The 20,229-nt window shown below is 44.9% G+C and overlaps 5 protein-coding genes across 8 annotated transcripts; all 5 read left to right on the forward strand.

The window, feature by feature from the left end:
* The first annotated feature begins 29 nt into the window (after positions 1–29).
* Positions 30–1,291, forward strand: LOC6536510 (leukocyte receptor cluster member 1 homolog). Its single transcript, XM_002097051.3, has 3 exons — positions 30–155; positions 212–311; positions 374–1,291. Exons 1-3 carry the CDS (start codon positions 133–135, stop codon positions 1,118–1,120), a joined length of 870 nt encoding a protein of 289 aa, XP_002097087.1. The 5' UTR covers positions 30–132; the 3' UTR covers positions 1,121–1,291.
* Positions 1,292–1,728: 437 nt separating this feature from the next.
* LOC6536511 (protein slender lobes) lies at positions 1,729–7,043 on the forward strand. The gene is made up of 5 exons (XM_002097052.4): positions 1,729–1,904; positions 2,081–2,170; positions 2,237–5,757; positions 5,817–6,038; positions 6,099–7,043. The coding sequence occupies exons 1-5, from the start codon at positions 1,868–1,870 to the stop codon at positions 6,534–6,536; spliced, it is 4,308 nt and encodes a 1,435-aa protein (XP_002097088.1). The 5' UTR covers positions 1,729–1,867; the 3' UTR covers positions 6,537–7,043.
* Positions 7,043–7,748, forward strand: LOC6536512 (slender lobes-like protein). Its single transcript, XM_002097053.4, has 2 exons — positions 7,043–7,164; positions 7,226–7,748. Exons 1-2 carry the CDS (start codon positions 7,152–7,154, stop codon positions 7,621–7,623), a joined length of 411 nt encoding a protein of 136 aa, XP_002097089.2. The 5' UTR covers positions 7,043–7,151; the 3' UTR covers positions 7,624–7,748.
* A 64-nt stretch (positions 7,749–7,812) lies between these two features.
* LOC6536513 lies at positions 7,813–8,703 on the forward strand. Of its 4 annotated transcripts, none has more exons than XM_015192311.3 (4): positions 7,813–7,991; positions 8,064–8,237; positions 8,296–8,388; positions 8,452–8,703. In XM_015192311.3, the coding sequence occupies exons 1-4, from the start codon at positions 7,944–7,946 to the stop codon at positions 8,587–8,589; spliced, it is 453 nt and encodes a 150-aa protein (XP_015047797.1). In that variant the 5' UTR covers positions 7,813–7,943; the 3' UTR covers positions 8,590–8,703. The 4 variants fall into 4 exon arrangements, with proteins under 4 accessions (XP_015047797.1, XP_015047796.1, XP_039232207.1 ...); XM_015192310.3 differs by having other exon boundaries at positions 8,299–8,388; XM_039376273.2 differs by having other exon boundaries at positions 8,064–8,219.
* Positions 8,704–8,944: 241 nt separating this feature from the next.
* Positions 8,945–19,804, forward strand: LOC6536514. Its single transcript, XM_002097055.4, has 3 exons — positions 8,945–9,368; positions 17,310–19,112; positions 19,173–19,804. The coding sequence occupies exons 1-3, from the start codon at positions 9,309–9,311 to the stop codon at positions 19,476–19,478; spliced, it is 2,169 nt and encodes a 722-aa protein (XP_002097091.1). The 5' UTR covers positions 8,945–9,308; the 3' UTR covers positions 19,479–19,804.
* Positions 19,805–20,229: the final 425 nt, after the last annotated feature.

Genomic DNA, 20,229 nt, shown 5'->3' on the forward strand with positions numbered 1-20,229 from the left:
GAGAGCAAAAAATTCGGCCTGCTACGGTTAAGGCATTCGATAATTCTGAGCTATCGCCGGTCCGTCGATAGGTAGAGAGAGAGATGTCTATCGAAAAATCGTTTCAGGGAATGTCAACAAAGTGGAAATAAAATGAATATTTTACCAAAAAAACGGTGAGTTTTATACTAATTTTGTAGATTCCTATTATAAATTTGTGTGTATTTCTTAGCTGGCATGTGCGTACCAAGGAGAACATTGCCCGCGTGCGCCGGGATCAAGCGGCTGCCGCAGCAGAAGAAAAAGTCCGGCAGGAGAAATTGGATTTTGCAGTGGGTATTGAGCTAAGATCGTGAAAATAACATATTTATGTTTATTTTTTTTTGTCAAGTAGGAAAGCGAGGCACGAATTAACTTTCTGCGCCGCCAATCCGGCTTGCCGGAGAAGGTTTCCAAGGAATCGCAAGTGGAGCCGCAAAGTAGTTCTGGAGCAAACAAAGGAGTGGATCTTTTTGCCGACTACAAGGCGAGAGTGAAGACCACCAATAAGGACCTAGAAAAGGAGAAAAAGGAAGAGCAGGAGAAGTATGAGAAACAGATCGGCTACCTCACCTACTTGGGACAGGACACCAATGAAGCTTTGAAAGTGCGCAGCTGGTACGAGGTAGCCCCCAAAAGACCCGAAGTAGGAGATCCCACTGCAACTGAGGCTCATCTCAAGCAGAAGCTAGCGCACGATCCTCTGACTCTCATCAATGCTTTATTGCCGCCCGAGAAAAAGGATGCCAAAAAGGCCACCAAAAGAAAACGCGAAAGGACACCCACTCCTCCTCAGGAACCTTCAAAACCTCACAAGCTCAAGAAATCCAAGAAGGATAAGAAGCATAAAAAGCACAAAAACAAAAAGGATTCAAAAGAGTCCCTTCTCGCCGAGGAACGCCACAAACGAGAAAAGCTCGAGAGGCTGAGAAGGGAGCGCCTGCAACGTGAAAAAGCTGAGCGCCAGCGTTCCGAGGCGTTGCTCGCGCCCAAGGAGCGGCCCGTGGCTGCCAGTGCAGCATCCACGCCAGCTCCCACGCCTAGGATTGTGCAAAAGTACAACAGCCAGTTTAATCCAGAGTTAGCAAAGCAAAATATGTAACCTAATGTTAAAAGCCTAGCCTTTGAATATAATTTACTTGGACATCAAGTAGATAAGTAGCAATTAATCAAATATTCAAGTTATTATCGAAATAGAATTTTGTAAATAAAAAAATATTCTTTGGTTAAACATACAAGGAAGATTAAAGATTTGAAGCCAAAGCCTGTAAAATATTTGTATTTTTATAAATATATACATATGAAAAAGCGGCCATGGTTTTTTAATCAACAACCATCGCTTTAATACCCAATTAATCAAACGTTCGTTACAAGAAACCTTTAGGCGGAAATAGTTGAGCTTTCGGCTTGGTCATGGTTTAAATTTAGATGTGGCGATAAATCCGGTTTGAAGATAACGGCCACTTGATCGGTGCCGAAACGAACCAGTGCTGCACAGCGTGTGGAGCGGCCAAACTATTAATTGATTTTTCAATTATAATAGGAAGATATCAACTTAATATGAATTAATTAAGATAGGTTATCAGTTGAAGGTGAGATTACACTATCTACCTAACGAGTTCTGCACGGAAACTATCCCAGTTTGAATTGTAACGGCCGCCACACAAATGCGCAACAACAGGCTGCAGTGTTGGAAAACGTCGCGGTTTGCGGCACATGTGAAATTCACTTTTTGGCTCGGCGTCTTGGCGTCTTCGTTTCTATTTCTTTGTTATAATTTGCCTGCGGGTTCAAAACTCTCTTGATTTAAATTAATTGTTGTGCACGAAAAACAATAGAGCCGGGCCAAATGGATGATAATACGGACAACAACGATGGAAAGCGCGGTGAGTGGATTTCAGAGAAGGCCGTGCTGCAAAAGCAACGGGACAAGTAAGCCGGTGCTCCAAAGTCGGCCATTTTCGAGGCTCCTTTAGGCAAGCTGCTCGGCCTTTTATTCCATCTAACAAAGCTAATTCGTCAACATTACTGTCTTATCCATTCGATCCAATAAATATGGTAGTGACCCGGGCACGAACTCGTCGCTTGTCCCTTCTGGAAACGGACAGTCGTCCGAGCACTCCACAGTTGCTGGATACGGCGGCGGAACTTGGTAAGCTGTGGCCTGAATCGGATTCCAGATGTGCCAAGTCAAAGATTTAATTTCACCCATCTTAAGGTACCGCTTCGCCACGTGCCACACGCCGCACACGCCTCAACTCGTCCACTTTAGATGTGCGGACACCGACGCGAACCAGGCGCGCCTCCTTGGCACGCGGAGAGACTCCCGAGCCGACTACGCCCTCGTCGGTGAAGAGGACAGCTCGCACGCCAGCCAAGAACACCAGATCTGTGCGCCAACAGCTCACACTCACAGAGGAACCGGAGGAGAATGAGGTCAAGCAGGAAATGCCCAGTCCCATTCCAAGTCCCGTGCCCAAGGAAAGCAAGGGAAAGGCGCAACGGAAACCCAGTGCCAGTCCTAGTCCAAGGCGAACAGCCACACCCACTCAGCTGAGTGATGAGAAACGAGTGACACGTTCCATGTCCCAGACTCCACCGATGGCCACTCGTTCGTCCAGTAATACGCCTCGTGATCTTAACCATTCCCCCAAAGTTCAGCAGAAAGCACCAGACACCGAGTCTGCGAAGCCTAAGATCAGTAATAAAGGCACTCCCAAAGTGGCCGTCAGGCTAGAGAAACTTCCGATGGACAAAGTCGGTGGCAAGAAGGTGGAGATGGCGAAGCAATTGATTCTGCCCGATGAATCCAAGGATAACGAAGCTATAGAGGAGCAAAATAAATCTGTAATTAGTGCCCCTTCACAGGCACCAGAAACACACCAATCCACACAACCTGCCAACGATACTGGCAAACAATCATTCCTGAAGACATTTACCACACTTTCGAAAACTCAAGGTTCAAGTAAAACTCTTCACACTGATGACAGCGCAGACAGAACTGCGAAAAGCACCCCAACAGCAACTCCCAAGAAAATTGAAGAAAACATGGATGATGTATTTAAAACTGATCAAAAGGCTCCACGCGTCGAGTCCCCAAAAGTTGAAAGAAAAATCGTGACTCCACAGAAAGTTCATCCTGCTGCCACGCCTGAAATTAAAGAAAACAACGGACCCATTGGGATAGGCAATGATATTGAAACGAAAACCCAATCTCCCCAGAAGGTTGAACCTCCTAAAACTGAAAGCAAAGTAGAAACTCAGCAGCTGATAGATCCCCCTCAAATGGAAAAGAAATCCGCTACTCCAAAAAGGGTTTCTACTGTGGAATTGCTAGACACGAGCACAGAAAAGGATGAGTCCCTGGAGTTTATGGATGCAGAAGATTCAATCGTTGAGGTAGAACCGCAAAGCGAAAAGCCAGTAGAGGAACCAGAGCAACAGGAGTTTGTAGACCTGGACGACGATGCGCCGGTATTTACTTCGGAAGCTCCAACGGATAAGGAAAATGTCAAGGACAGTGAGGAAGCACCCCAAGATGATTTAATGGATGGGGAGAAGCAAAGCCAAATCAATATTACCGAGGTTGTTTATCTGCCGGACCTAACACCCGGCATAAAATCTCGTGTTGTGGGTTCCCCTGCTGTGGAACAGAAAAAATCGGTGGGCTTCAACAACGACACTGATGACGTAGAGGTGGAAAAGACACGGTTTCCCAAGACTCCAGGCCGTGAGAAGGTACCAGTTTGCCGCATTCTAACTCCCAAGCCTGAGACGCCCTTAAAACTGGCCCTAAATAAGGGTCGAAATAGTTCCACACCTATATTAAAAGATCAGGAGCGCGGTCTGTCCATCAGCAAGGAGGAATTGCATCCAGCACCTGCCCAAATTGATGCTATCAAGTCATTCGATGAGCTGGAATCAAAGAATGTTGAGGATGAGATGGTGGAACCATCACACATGTCAAAGCAAAAGTCTGAGAATAAAATCCTTGCCCGGCTAGAAAGCTCTGAGGAAGAAGTTACATATGAAGATGACGGAGCAGATGGAGAAAACGAGGAGGAGCACGAAGAAGATAAACCCACTTCCAACTTCGTTGACCTAGAAGCCGAAGATGCTGGGGAAGATTACGAGTCTGGAGATTCAATGGACAGTTCGATGCGCCGGGAGATGGAGGAGAATGAAATTCCAATCGATGGGGAGTCCGTTGGCAGTAAAGATACTGAGGAGTCTGCCCCAGAAGAATCCGAAGGCGACGATTCCTTTATCGTCTCTGACGATGCAGAGGAGGAGGACTTAGGCCAACTTTGCTACTCCTCCGACGAGGATGAAGTTGAAGATGCTGAAGAGGCGGAAAAACCAGAAAAGTCCAGTGGTAAACGTCGCCGCATTGTTATGGCGAGTTCCAGTGAGGAAGAACATGATCGGGAAGATCACCAACCTGACTCCAGTAAGAACAGAACAGAGAAGCCCAAAAACCAAAGCAACTGCTCATCCGATGCCAGTAAATTGAGCGAAGCTGCCCAGCTGTTGAACGCCAGCGAGGAGAAGTCTTCTATCTCGGAAACCGAGCTGGAAAGATCTCGACAAGTCGCTCTCAACGAATTGAACAAATCGGAGAGATTTAACAAGACAGAAACGCGACTCGATATCAGTGTCATGGAGGTGGACTCTTCTGATCACGACGAGCACGAGAGTGCGCAGAAGGCTGGAGCCAGGAGCAACAGAAGCCTGTACGAAATAGTGGATTCCGATGAAGGGGAAGAGCAAGAACACGACGAAACTGATCCAGCTAAAAACGGAAACCCTCCCGAAATTAAAAAATCCACATCTTTCATGGCCCAAAAGCCTGAAGCCAAGGGCAACAAAAGTGTATACGAAGTAATGGATTCCGATGAAGGAGAGGAGCACAAGGAGGCCGACGAAAACGAGGAGTCTGGTGAGGATAAAGAAGCCAAAAACGAGAAGTCTGATAATGATGAACCAGTTGATGGTGAAAGCGCTCCCACAATCAAAAAATCCACAATTTCCATTGCGGATGAAGAAGCTCTGCTTGCGGAATTGGCCTCTAGTGATCTGAGCCATTTGGAAAAAATGTTTAATCCTCTCCAGAAATCACGCCGTCAGTCCTTGTATGTGCCCAGTTCCGAGCTGGCAGCCAAGGAGCCGAAACTCAGACGACGTAGTGAGCGGGTTCATGCTGCCAGTGACTTCTGCCCCTCGCAGTCCTTTGTTGATATGGTGGCCGAGAAAAAGAGGCAGAAAAACAAGCGCAAACGCTTGTCTAAAAGCCTTTCAGGCGCTCCAGAGGATCTTGCGGATATGGAGGTCCAGCACGAGCACAAGCGCCTCAAGAGCTCAAATGGCGCGTCAACAGATTCATTGGAGGAGGACAACGAGAACGACATAATGGCAGTCGCAGAAGAAGATCACAGCGATAGGGAAATCTCGGAAGCTGAAGTTCCTAATAAAGAGACGGCAGATTCTTCACCTGAGAAACCAACTGTAGAAGAATCTCCTGCAAAAGAAGAAACTGTCGCCATAGAGGAGCTTCCCCTGGAGGAGCCAAAAACTTCTTGCGAACCATCGCCATCCGAGGAGAATCCGACAGAAGTGGTAACTTCTAAGCCAAGGGGATTGGCGCCGGCCAAGGTGGAAAAGACTGCCGAATATTATTTGGCATACTGCCACAACCTCCTGGAAGCTGCCAACGAGGCTAAGTTAAAGGAAAAGAAAGAGGTCAGTTTCTTTACTACAAAATCGTATTTTCGAATGACAAAATTCGTTTATTCCTTTAGCATCTCGCCAGCGGAGCGAAGCAAAAGAAACCAAAACGACTGGCTGCGCAAGCGCCTTCCAAGCCCCTGGTCACCATGGCCTCAGAACCGGAAACCATTAGCACGAGATCGTCAAAGCAGCCACCGCCGCTGAAGAAGGATGTGAAGCGCCTACAGGCAGCACGCCAGGCTGTGAGTCATGCTGTGAACCTACTGGCGCCACCAAAAGCCACCGTCGCAGAGGTAAGCGTTAGTTAGTCACGTGACAAATATGACATAACCAAAACCCTTTGTCCTCCGCAGCCTCGCACGCTTTCACGGAAACTGTCGCCGCAACCGCCAGTGGTGGCCAAGAAATCAGCCAAACAAAAGAAAAAGGAGAAGAAGCCAAAGCCCCAGGAGGCATCGCCGTTAAAGAGTTCCGATGAGGAGAACCACGGCCATCGTATTCGAACGAATGCCGGCTACGTGACGGTGGTCGATGAGCCGCCCAAGAAAGTTCCCAAAATCGAGCTGATCAAGACCAGTTCGGGCATGGTGCGAGTCGAGCCGTGCACTCCAAAGCAGAAGTACTTTCGCGAGCTGCCGCCCACACCGAAAATGCATGGGTTCCGCGAGGAGCCAGGACCTTCCGGGGTGTCAAGGAAGCGGGCCAAACACCAGGCACCCAAGATCGAACACAATTCCGCCAAACAGGCGGCGCTGCGCTTTAAGGAGCAGATATTCGCGCGCAGGTCTTAGGATAGATTATATTTAGAGAGAAATTAGTGGAAATGTCAAGTGTACACAATTGCATACCTTAGTTTTTGTTTCTTTTCATTAACATTTCCCAAATTGAATTTGATTATATTATTTGTTCTTTGAAATATTTGTTACGAAATCCCTTGCTCCTTGCCATTTATTATCATATTTTGTTTAATTGCACATCACTTAACCACAATCACCATACACATACCTCAGAAATAAATTTATGTTTGTTGAATTCTAAGCGATTTGTCCAGCTAATGCTTGCAAGGTGGTTGATCCAACCAAGATATGAAATCGATTGAAAAGTATTTTAATATTCCAGGTGCACAATCACTATAAGATATTGTCGGACTTGTTCCTTTTTTTTGAGCATGTGAGAAACAGAAAATAAAGTTTATCGATACAAATACAAAATGAAGAACGAAACATTGATTTTAATAGAGTTCCAAACACAAAATTATATGGTAGCCCTATAATAAAACTTATACCCCTTTAAGCGTATTACCCATCACTGAGGAATTCTCTGGAAAAATAGGTGCTTGCGTTTCTGCCAGTTTGCACGTGACTGTTCCGGGCCGTAGAGCGTTTTCATACGCCAACCATATCGCAATGCTGAAAAGATGTTAGTAAAATGCTGTTCCATCCGCAGGATTTGTGTTACCTACTTTCATGTTTGCCTTTAGTCCTTTCACCAATTGCTGAAGCCAACAGCCAAGACGAGCTCAGCTCTCCCCAGGTCAACAGCTCAAACGGATCGTCTTTGAAACGGAAACGCAGGTCACACAGCTTCTCGGATCGGTCCGGCAATCTGGAGAGATTGGGATTGCGGCACATGACGAAGCGCGCCAGGTTGCAGGACACTGATGGGAGATCTTTTGAAAAAGCTGCCAAAGAGAAGGTCAAGTCGAAGGAGCATGCACCTCTGAAGGGACTGGCTCCATACATGTTGCGTGAGAAGTTTGGAATCCGCGTAGCTAGTATTTGGACCAATGCTGGCTACGTGATGGTGATCAAGGAAACCAGCAAGCCTAGGGTAGAAATAATTAATACCAGTTCCGGCAGTTGGCTGGAGAAGCGGTAATTGTTCCACAAAACTCACTTATATGAATACAGAATGTATATACCATAATAACTATATATGTCACCATTTTTAATAAACAAGCCGCAAGTTAGGAGCTCAGTTCTGCGGCTGAATTGAAAAATGAATATATATATTTATATATTTGAGATATTTTCTAATTTGGGAGTTCTTAATTGAAAGTAGGCTGTTTGTCTAGTGTCGCCTTACAAAACGGATAAGCTTGTTCCACAATATCCACATTTTCTTGCAACTCGCTTTATTCTACACCGAATTTCTTTTCGCTTGGTTTTCTGAGTTCTCTACGTAGTTTTAAACCGAAAATGGTGGTGCTTACACGCAGTGCAGCCAAGTTGAAGGAGAACCAAGTGGTGAGTTCTGGAATGGAATGCTTAAATAAGTATCACTAAATGTTTTATTGTTCTGCCTTGGCAATTAAAAAGGTCAAGCCTTCTAAGCCAGAGATCGCGGTGACTGACCAGAATCTCCGGGCTGCGTCCAAAGAACCTCCGGCGCCCAAGAAGAATGCGAAGAAACTGCCGGATGTACGAGAGTCCGCCGACGTGGCTGTAAATCTTCCCAAGACCCTGGTATCTGAGGTACAATCTCATAAGACAGTAAGAAATATTCTATATATATACACACTTATTAATATATTATGAAAAATAAAATAAGCAGGCAGCAGATACAAAAAAAAAGGGTGAAAAGCAGCCGGCTTCCAAAGTGAGTTCCACAATCGAAAGTCCTGAAGCAGCGACCAAACAAAATGTAAGATTAAGATACAGATACTAACCTTCTAGAATTTTAATGGTCATAACATTCCAATTTAAGGCAATTTCAAATATGAAGCCCAGCGAAAAGAAGTCGACAAAGAAGCCGAGGTCCAAGAAGTGCCTGTCCAAAGACACGCTTGCGGAGATGCCCATCCAAAAAGCTGGAAAAGATCACACCAAACATCCAGCCAAATAATTTGTATCACGTTGCGTTTTGTTTTTCCGTTTTGAGTTTATTTTTCTAAATTGATTTTAAGCATTGGGTTTTCAAAGTGAATGCCACATAAAAGGTAGCACTTAATTAATGAAATTCTTTTTTTTTTCACTTTTAATGCAATTTAGTGAAATGCAAGCTACCTATTGGGCATGTTAAATATTAAATGATTTAAAATGAATGCGGTGAAGTAAGATTGCCTTTTAGAAAACCGTTACACTCAGGGTTGGGTGCCTAGCTAACCGCTTACCCGAGCTCCCAACCTGCAACTGGTTGCTGCTCCGAGCACTGTTGGTGTTTTTCAAAAACCAAACTACGGTCACACCGGTGCACTGCGCTCTCATTTTTCGTTCGAATTTTGGACCGGGCGGGTTTAACTTCAACGTTGCTCCGCGACTTCGAATGCGAGACCGGTGTTTGTGCGCTCCTGATAACTGCGATAAATCGAGCGCGAGCGCCATGTACGGAGTGTCCTTTTGGAGGAAGTAGAATTTGAAAAGTGCTGAGATCGCGGCTTCGATTGCCAACGAACAACGGTGTTGCACTGAATTATAGTTTTTGTGCGCTGTTTCGAAATTGAACCGTTCATCGGTTTTTGGGATTAAGAAGCAGAGCGGCGGGCGAAATTCCGGCGAAATCAGGCGCCAGGCGGAAACATCGATCAAAACAAAGTGCATGCTAAAAACATAAAAGACATCACCATGTTCGAACTGGAGGATTATTCGAGTGGCATACACGAGGGTTTCTTCAGCAAATATGCGGTGAGTTGAACCAAAAACAGACAAAAAAGACGAGCTACGAACTACGAGCTACGAGCTGAACGAGAATAATAACTTTCTGCACACATTTTGCCGGCCGGCCACACACACGCACCCACACACTCGCATGTGCTCAGACACAGACAGGCGCAATTTTTGAATTTAACGTTCGGTCTCCACGTTCCCCACACCCCAACTGTTCCCATACCCACCTGAAGTTGAAAACCCACCACCAAGAACAGTTTGGCGGCGAAACTTTGGTTCCACTCGCCATCTCGCTCGCCCCTGCGTCCAAGTATTCCCCGCCTCGCTCGCTCCAAAGCTTTGTTGTTGACTCGCCAATTCGCCCTCGCCGCGTTTAACGTGCAATTTTGAATTTCATATTCGCCGCCGTCTATTTACTCGCTTTTGTTGCCAGACTGTGGCTATGTGTGTGTATGTCTGTGTTTACTTTTGATCGTTAAGCTTTGAAAATTGCCTTTTCGCTTTTCGCCCAATAGACTGATGATTAATTACAACCGGAACACAGCGAGCGCCGATAATAAATAATGGAAGTGTAGTACCAATGCGTTTGAGGAAGTCTGCTGTTTATTTTGGGGGTTACTAACTCGGCTAGCCGAAGAATTCACCTCTGTTAAGCGACTGTTATTCGCACTAAACTGTGGACATCAATTCACTTTTCACGGAAGGGGATTGCCAGTATTATTCTACTTGTATCATTAGTACACTTGGATTATTTTACTCTGCCGCAGTCAGCACAAGTCTTTCTTTTGTTGTAGCCATTCGCAATTATTTGGCTTATTTATTTTTTGTCACACACAGCGGCGGTTGAAACAATAGAACAGCTCAGAATATCTAAGTTGTAATAATTTATGGGGCTTTAGAATTTCTTATCTAAACTTTCAAATGGAAACTCTTAAATCTAACACATTATGGAAGAGGAAGAAAGCAATGGACAAAGTTTTGAAATAGAAGGATAAAAAGTTTAGAATAATCAATTTAATTTTATTTCTTCTGGGGATTTTCCTCTCACAAACTTACAGCCTTCCTCAGTTAGGCGCAAGTTATTTAACTTGCAATCCTATTCTCTTGGCCGCCACTGTTGCGCTGAGTACTTTAGTGTGTTTCTCCGCCGGTTCGCTGAGTTTTTCGTCTGGGGGCCTCTTCTTCGGCTTTTGCGTTTTAAACTTTTTGAAGGCCAAGCGTTCACCTCGAATATCTTGGTTTTCATCTGTTTTAGCCTGTTTTAGTCACTAACCAACCGAGTGGCAAATGATTTTGGGCAGGAAAGTGGGCCTAAGGTTTTTGGAGTTTTGGTCTAGACTAATTACCGAAGTTGACAATCCGTCAGCAGAACTGACCTCCAGCAAAGTTTGCACATTTTCAAATGGAAAATCAAAAGTGCGGACTTGAAAAACATGTGCGCCTGTTAATTGCAACATGCAAAACTCCACACACACGCACGCACAATCTACAAGTGTTGCGAATCGCCAGTATGTGTGTGTGTGTATGGGAGTGTGTGCGCGAAGGGGAACAAAGAAAAAAGCAAACAAAATAAATCGTTTCATCTTGTGCGCTTGTGTGAGTGCGAGTGTGAGAACAAAACAAAAGAAAAGCAAAAAGCAACAGTCGACAATAATTCCCACATCAAAAGCTTTTCTCCCACCTTCTCCCATCTCTTTCGCACTGTTCTCTTTCGTCTCCGAGGTTTCGGCAACCTTTGTTGCTGCAACATAGCAGCAAAGAAAGAAATTAGCGAAACAAAAATCAAAGCAAAAAGCCAAAGCCAACAGAGCCCAGCAAAGAACAACTTCAAAGTTCAACGCGCTTTCCACTGGGGCCTTTCAAGTGGGGCGATTTCTGTGGGTGGCGGCACACCTACCCCCAAAATGCATAGAAGGTGGAAAAGAGATGGGCATACGAGGGCTGTGGGAGGCATGCCACTTGTCTGCATTTCGCTCTGCTGCCAAATATGAGCGCCCAGCTGTATGCCGCATAGATTTTCTCACGGCCCCAGCACACACACTCACACACACCCACGCACATATGTACAATCACTCATGTGGGACAGTTGCTTTTACCTATAGGAAAGTTCAGATCTAGAGCACCTAAATAAATATTGCTATATTTTCACAATATTACCAAAAACGTTGATACTTTGAAACTTTAAGAAGTTAAAAACTTACTACTTAACTTAACAAATAAATTAAATACAGATAAAATAATGAATTTATGTTTTTCCCTTTTTTCTCTCGATAAGAAAAATTAACTTACCCTGAAACCAAATATTTGTAAAGCAATAAAGTTAATGATCAAAGAAGTTATTAAGCTTACATATCGTAAAACTCATAAGATTCCTCACCCAAACCAACTAATTGCCCCAAAAAACCCACACGAACTTCGGCATGAAGTAAAGTTTCTTAAAAAGCAGCGATCACAAATGGATTTCCAGGCTAAAAATAAACATTTGGCAAATGCTGATTTCTGATTTCGTGAAACACATGCAGTTAATGAATGAAATAACCCGGGGAATCTGCCGATTTACTTCCCGCTAAACCAAGAGATTTAAAACGATTTACGACCCGGGATCATCTTGTGTATTTAAGGATGTTACTTTGCATTGAGACTTGGGACTGGGACTCGGTTGGCCATGCAGGCAATTCAGGCAAGCGACTTTTATTGCACCATAAAGTAATTTACAAATGGGCGCTCATGACCTCAGGGAAGATACATCCATCCAGAAAGGTCCACGGAAATCGTTGCTTTTACCTGAGCGAGGGATTCCATTCCAATCTGGCTGCCTTCATTATTTGCCATCTCTTCTGGTGTTTTCTCTGTGTGTCAGCAGAGTGATTTCCTCGGAGGTGAAAGGCGGAGAAAGATGGAAAAGAATAGGTGCAAGAAAAGAAACGAAGCAGATGCAGGAAATGCAGAAGAACACGTACAATAATCGCCAGTGACGACGAGTCCTGCCGAGAAAGGACGAAAATACCCTCGCCGGCAGCTCCTTGGTTCGTTGCACAACTTGAACTGTAGGCAGCTGCAACTGAGCAGCAACAACTTTTTACTGCCAGGGGCGGGGGTCTGACGTGGTCATGGGGAGGGGTGAAGGTGTGGGGGCTGTAGGCCTTGTCGAAGTTTTACTGACAACTTTTGCATTTTCCTTTAATCCGTCTGATGGCCAAAAAGAGCTTGCTGCGAACTTTGTTCGCCTGTTCGATGCATTTTTATTTCGGCACATTTTTTCGAGAATTTTTTGGGGGGGCAAAACGTAAGAAAAGAACATAAAAAATAAAAACAAGAAAATAAAATTGAGATGTGGGGACAGAGAAAGGTGAGCAGGCTTTTCATTTTCAAACTGACTTCCTAGGCCTTTTCCTCGATGTTTCTGCACGCCGCATTCGAAAGCCGGTTGATTTATTAGGTCTCTCGTGCTGAGGGATTTATTAACCCTTCACCCGCACACTGTCCTCGATGTGGCCCCCATTAGAACATTGAAAAAGGTGCGGAAAGTGGCAATTCTTTGGCACCGGAGGCCCGAGCTGTAAACTAATTAGAGCCAGGAAGTTTGCTTTCCGTTGGCGCAAATGCAATTCTAAACTGTTTACGATTCTGGTTCTGGAATTGCAGCTTACGGCGGCAGGAAGAATAGAAAGCTACAGTGGTCTACCGATAATGCGGATGTTAAACTCGATTCTACACACACTTATATAAAATTTTCATATCGTATATTCCCATAAAATTGATCATTTGTGCAGCTAGTTTACTGATATATACAAAAGTAAATTTTCATTTTAAAATATTCCCGAATTAAAGTATTCACGCTTATAAAGGGTTGAAGATATCGAATTATATTAGAAGAACTTAACATTTACATAAATTTAGGGCAATGTAATGAGAACGCCCCAGTTCTGTATTGTGTAATTCACCCAATCGATCACTTACTGTACCGCAAGCATCAGAGCTAAACTACAGACACATCAACCCTCGAGTTGCAGCTGCCTGAGTCCGCTTCCCCTTCTCCTGCCCCTTTCCCTTTACCACCAATTTCGACTGGAAACTGGCGATTCAACAGAGGGCAGGCCAAAAGGTTATCACACAGACAGGGAAGCGCACACACACACACACGCTCAGTTTGGGTAGGAATTTAGCGAGGGGAGGTCGAAGGAAATCATCCGGTTGAGGCGGGGAAGTACCCTCTTCAGTCTTTCTATCACTCCCACAATGGAGCCATAATATCATCTGCGTTCTATTTCGCCTGTAATGCTCAATTAATGACTGCGGGGGTGAAGGCGGAAGGGGTGGGGCTGGGGCTGGGGATGCGGGTTAACTGGCGGCAAAGGGTTAAAGGGCTGCCGAATTTCCCAAACGACAACACATAATTCAGCATGAAATCTATGCGAAATTGGTGAATCATTTTCCAATTGGGGTAGATTAGGGCGAAGGGATGGCGATTCCCAAAATTAGGGTTTGATTAATATCGATTTGGTTCGTTATAATGTTCATAATACGTTCAAATGCAACCAGGCAACTGATTCTGATTTATTTGGCTATGTTCTCCTCAGCAGATTCGATAAACCTACGAGATGATGGGAGGATCTGTGAAATGGCAGATGTATTTCGTGGCATAGTATTATAATGAATTGAATCACCCTGCTTAGATTTGCAGTCTGCTTTTCCTCATTGTCCGGAGTCCTATATGCCCTTTTCAAATATCAATTAAACCAAATCATGAACACTTTGTTCCATTGACTCTTATCGCCACTCCATACAAATCGATTGAAAACCAAAAACTGAGAAACTGCAGAGCACCGCCAGCTGCCGAAGATTGCCAGCTGTCCCGGTCTTCTGTTTTCTTTCTTCAGGCTCCCTGACTTGCGACTTGTGCCCCTCCTTCGAGTTTCCCTTTAATCGACTGTGTTGCATGTTGCAAGAAGTCAACCAGCAGTCGGTGCTGACTTTTAGCCCGGTTCGCTGGTCCGCTTATCGGGCAAACACCTGCCGCCAGCTAATTCGATTTGGTTTGGGCCAGGATGCGCCATCTGGAGATGCAGGGAGGGCGCAGACGAAACTAAGGAGTGGTGCAATATTGGGTAAAACTACTTCCAGATTGGATTGGGAAAGCCAGCACTCGAGGAAAACTTGATACCTGTTGCTATCTCAAATATCTTTTGGTTTCATAATATATATTTTATTATAATAACCCACCTGTTACTATACATTTACTTAGTGGCTTCCCATTTCCCAAGTGCATTTCAATAGCATAATGGAAAAACGGGCGGAAGCACTTGGATGCCACTTGAAAATTTCAAACTGACAAAAGCGGGATCCACAGAATTCCCAGCATCGCCCCTTTTGGCATTCCTCACATCCCGATAATTTCGTCGCAGACACATGGGATTTCGCATTGGGAATGGGGAAATGCTTGTGGGGATTTCTGATGAAGGGGTAAGGTAAGGTGCTTCTTTGGGGAGCACCCAGTTCACTTCGCCTTTTTTCAGTCTGATAAAAGGACACCCGAACATGCGCCTGCACCAATTTATGATATCCTGCTAAATTATGCAACTTATCACTCTCGTGTGGCAAACTCCACACACACACCCACACTACATGCAGACAAATATCATCATTCCGGCGTGTGTATGTATATGCTCCTGTCTATCGATTTTCCAGCTTTCCCGCGCATAAAGCAACAACACTACAGTCGTCCTCGTTGGGGGTCACCACGTGACCCCGCCCCCTTTTTTGGGGTCAGGTCAGTGTTTTGTGTTCTCTGCGCTGCTTCAAGGACACCTTGACATTGAACTCCCTCTCTCGCTCTCTCTCTCTCGCTTTTCCTCCCGTCATCCCACTCACACACCGCTTCTAACAGCAGCGCCACTTAACAGCCGCCCAAAAACTGTAAAAGTACGAAAAGCATCCAATTTCATATTACATTTTCCCAACAGAGCTGCGAAAAAAAAAAACGAAAAAGAATACCAAAGTTCGCAAGCGAAAACGGCGAAAAGCAAAAGTACTCGGTGTGTTTTTGCTGCCTTTGCTTTACTTCGTTTCACTTCGCTTCTGTTGTTTCTGTTGTTGGCCGCCTTGTGTTTTCCGTTCTCAGCAACTCGCCGCATGTTTTGTTGCCTACTGTACGCGCAACAGAGGTCGCAACTTCGCCTCTGTGGCAGCTCTGTTGTGTGCGTTCTATGTTTTTGTAAATTTCCTACCCTCTCTTTCTGGCTCTCTTGGTCTTCTCTCGCACTCTGTCTCTCTCAACTTCGCCGCATACATAGAGGAAAAAAAAGGGGGAAACAACAACAACAACGACTGAGAACAGCGCAAGCGAAGTTTCCCTGTTTTTCTGTTTTTGTACGGCTTTAATTCCCTTTTTGCCTCGCGCAACACTGAAGAAAATTCTGCAAAGTATATTGCAACTAAAAAATTGTATGGGTTAAAAAATATTCCGAAATGTTTTACTTACATATTCGAATTCAAAAAGTGAGTCATTTTTGGCGAGGAGGAAGGGAGCTTACGGCACTCCTGGCGCACCAAGATCACCGCGATTCCTCGATTGTGTTGCATAAAACTTTCAATTTTTCTGATATCCGGTTTGGCCACCGACTTTGTTGTTGCTGCTGTGTGGCCTTCCCGCGGCCTGGACCTCGACTCCTTTTCGTCTCCCTCCCACTTTGCGATATGTTTATGTTGTGTAAATACAGCGAGCGGCAAGATAATAGCATTTCAAAGTATACAACAGAAATAGCTTTACAAATATCGAAATATTTCTGGCTCATTTGTAGTGTATCATAAATGTTTCCACAGTCAAATAATTTTATTAGACGAAATAAGTTCAATAAACTGAAGCTGTCTTTATTTAGCTAACCACCACTGTATGTACTGTCAGGGAAAAAAAGTGTTTACATGTTGCTGATATTTTTGTTGTTGTACTGGTTCTGGTGTTGCAACATGAGTTATTTTCGTTGTTTTGTTGTTGGGCGTGCTATATGGAACTCAGAAATATCCGAACCCCCGACTTTTTCCCTTTTCCTATCCTTCGGCCGTCTGCTTCGGTTTTGTTTATTTTTTTCTCTTACAGGCTGCCTGCCTTGGCGCGCAAAACTGGTTTTGAACTCGGCTCTGTTGCTCCTGTGGTCCCTCATTTGTTGCTGTTGTTTTTGTTTTGTTGTTGTCCGTGCCTCATATAGAAAATGAAAACTTATACGATCCCCACAAGTATCAGCACGGGGATATCGGATTCGGATTCGTATTCGGACCCAGATTCGAGCGACTTGTGTTACAGATTTAATCATTATAATATATGTATGCTCTTATATATGTACATACATATATGCATGCCTATGTGGGATATACACACATATGTGTGCAAAGGAATTGTATCCTACGAGTTCTTAGGAAAATGAAAGCGCGGGAAAATGATCAGTACGTGTTTCTGGATTTGTTGATGTTTTGATTTCTGCTACGCGTAGCGAAATGAATGAAATGAAATATTTGGGTCCATTTACATTACGTTTTTTATCAAGGAATTTCATGTCGATTACAGACATTCATATGTAAATTGTTGGCTGGCAAGTGAAGGACAAGTTCATCGGATGTAAATTACGTTTTTGGGGGCCAGTGCTTGTTTCCTATATTATGCTATATGTAATGGTGAATATGCAGCATTAGCTATGCTTCTTAATTTTCTACGACTTTTTTGCTGTTGTATTTAAAAGTGTAACGAAAGGCCTTTGTTTTTAAAACTTTTAAAATACAAAGAAAACAAAATTTATTATTTTTAAGTATTTATTTACTAATTGTAATACATATTTTTATTCTTAAGAAAATTACTGCAGTGCAAACACTAGAAAAAGTGTTGGTTACTGACCATAATAGTTTGAAAAGCTTCAAATCATTATAAACTGTATTTATAACCAGATGTATGTAACTTCTGTTCTGCAGGATGCGGCTGGACCCTCGCTGGACTTCTATGTATCCGACTCGATGCAGGAGATGCTGAACGTGGACATCCGCGCAGAGATCGCCAATGTGGTGGGCAGTTCCAGCAGCGACTTCACCTCGTCCCTGGACCAAACCCTGGAAGCTATATCCGCGATTAACAACAACCAGAGCAATGGGAACAGCAGCCAGTCAGCTTCCTACAATGCGAATACCAATTTCCTGACCAGCAGCGCACTCCATGCCTCGCCCACAGCCAAATGGATGGGCTCGTCGGCCAGTTTTTGGTCCAACAGCGATTACTACGCGGATCTGGGGGCCTGTGTCAACCCCATTTCCGTGATGCCACTGATTAACTCGACTTCCGCAGGAATGTTCTCGCCAAAGAGGAACAAAACAGCCTCAAGCACACAGGGAAGATCAGGAGCCGTGCCCTCTTCGCCCAACGCCGAAAGGGATCAGCACAAGTCCCACCTGACCTTCTCGCCGGCTCAGATGAAAGTCAGTGCAGGCTCCATGCGGCGGGATCAGGTGATGGCACACATTCCCAAGCAGATATCCGTGGTCACGGGCACCGGAACCACAGCGCCCGCCACAATGGCCACAAATTCGGTGCTTCAAAGGCGAAATTCCTCGGCCGTGGATGCTGTTCGTAAAGATTTGGTCACAGAGCTGCGTAAAGCTCAATCCAGTCCAGTGCCAAGTTCCGTGGACGAGCTGGGCAAAGGAAAAGGGACCACACTGCTAAATGGAGGTGTTGGGGCGACCAACACAATTAAACTGGCACCTGGCATCGGGGGTTTGACCTTTGCCAACAGCGCAGCATACCAGAAACTGAAGCAAACTTCCTCGGTCAAGTCACCAGGCGGTATTTCGCCTGGAGCAGGATCCAATGTGGGTCTCAAGCGTGAGGACTCAAATAAGCGAGGTCTGCAAGCCAGCGCCACACCAAAGAGCATTGCTTCGGCGGCAAACTCGCCGCATCATCAAATGCAGAGCAACTACAGCCTAGGATCACCTTCATCACTGTCCTCTTCATCTGCATCGTCTCCCCTAGGGAATGTGAGCAACCTGGTCAACATAGCGAATAACAATACCACCGGAGCTGGATCCGGCCTGGTAAAGCCTCTACAGCAAAAGGTTAAACTGCCGCCGGTGGGCAGTCCATTCCCGAAGCCAGCCTATTCTTACTCCTGCCTCATCGCTTTGGCCCTTAAGAACTCGCGTGCAGGATCCCTTCCGGTTTCAGAAATATATAGCTTCCTCTGCCAGCATTTCCCGTACTTCGAGAATGCCCCCAGTGGCTGGAAGAACAGTGTGCGTCACAACCTGTCTCTGAATAAATGCTTTGAGAAGATCGAAAGACCAGCGACGAATGGCAACCAGAGGAAGGGCTGCCGTTGGGCCATGAATCCCGATCGTATCAACAAAATGGACGAGGAGGTGCAAAAGTGGTCACGCAAGGATCCGGCTGCCATACGTGGAGCCATGGTATACCCTCAGCATTTAGAGTCCCTGGAAAGGGGAGAGATGAAGCACGGATCGGCGGATTCGGATGTAGAGCTGGACTCGCAATCGGAAATCGAGGAGTCTTCGGATCTGGAGGAGCACGAATTCGAGGACACTATGGTGGATGCAATGCTGGTGGAAGAGGACGAGGAAGCCGAGGAGGAAGAAGGGGATGATGATCAAATAATCGGCGATTTTGATGCGGAAGATGAGCGTCATGTCAACGGAAACCAATCGAATACCCTACCCATAGACCACGCACTACTTGGTCAAAAAACTAGCGACTTTGATATAGAGGTGAGTTTAGAAAACCATATTCTTAAACTTACAATATTATAATTCCTCTTCATTTTTCAGGTCGGCGATCTATACGACGCAATCGACATAGAGGATGATAAGGAGCAAGTTCGTCGAATCATCTCAAGTGAACAGGCACAGCACATCATTGAGTTGAATCCTGCCGATCTAAATGCCACCGATGGCTACCACCAGCAGCCGGCATTAAAACGGGCTCGCGTGGACATCAACTACGCAATTGGGCCGGCTGGCGAGTTGGAGCAGCAATACGGCCAGAAGGTGAAGGTGCAGCAAGTCATACAGCCCCAGCAGCATCCGCCCACCTACAACAGGCGCAAGATGCCGCTGGTCAACCGCGTCATCTAGAGCGGGGCACAGCCCAAAAACCCATTACATTAATCACTTAGTTTTAGGCCTTTGGTATTTAAGAAACCCCTGCTACGCTTAAACGTAATCCTTAAGCCCCATCATCCAATATCAAATATCAGTTTTCAGTTTCGTGTGCAAAACCTAAATTGTTATTAAATCTCCCATCTTATTTGTAGTTCAGTTTGGCTGCCGTTTGATTTTAAATCTCGATTAGAGCCTGTGCCAGCTAAAAAAGAGAGATAGCTTGTGCGCATTTGTTTTTGCATAATTTAACTCTTTCTATAGTCGCTTCTCGAATAAATCTGTATTATAATGTTCCCAAAGAACCGAGATATTGCTCCACTTGACGATATTTCCGTTTTAATTCGCCTGACGCTTGAGGAGAAAAACTCAATAGGTTCCACTGACGACGCATGAAGCATGTTAATATTTTACCAGACTCGAGCTTCGGGTGGTTTGAGTTGCAACTTTTGATTTGATCTCCCTACTGACAAATGAATTTTCATCCTTCAATTGATAAGAAACTTGACAATGCATTTATGACAAATGATTCCACGCGTAGTCGTAGAATAATATTAATGTGCAACACAACGATTATTTTGACAACGAAATGTGAACAGTAGGTTTATATTTCGACCTTTTGTTGATTATTACACCACATGGTGACAATTCGCATTTGTTGCGAACATTTTCAGCTAACGTTTAAGAAAGTTGAAAGAGAATTGATCACACATACTTGCCGGTCCAG

This window comes from Drosophila yakuba, chromosome 3R (assembly GCF_016746365.2).
Source record: "Drosophila yakuba strain Tai18E2 chromosome 3R, Prin_Dyak_Tai18E2_2.1, whole genome shotgun sequence".
NCBI lineage: Eukaryota > Metazoa > Arthropoda > Insecta > Diptera > Drosophilidae > Drosophila > Drosophila yakuba.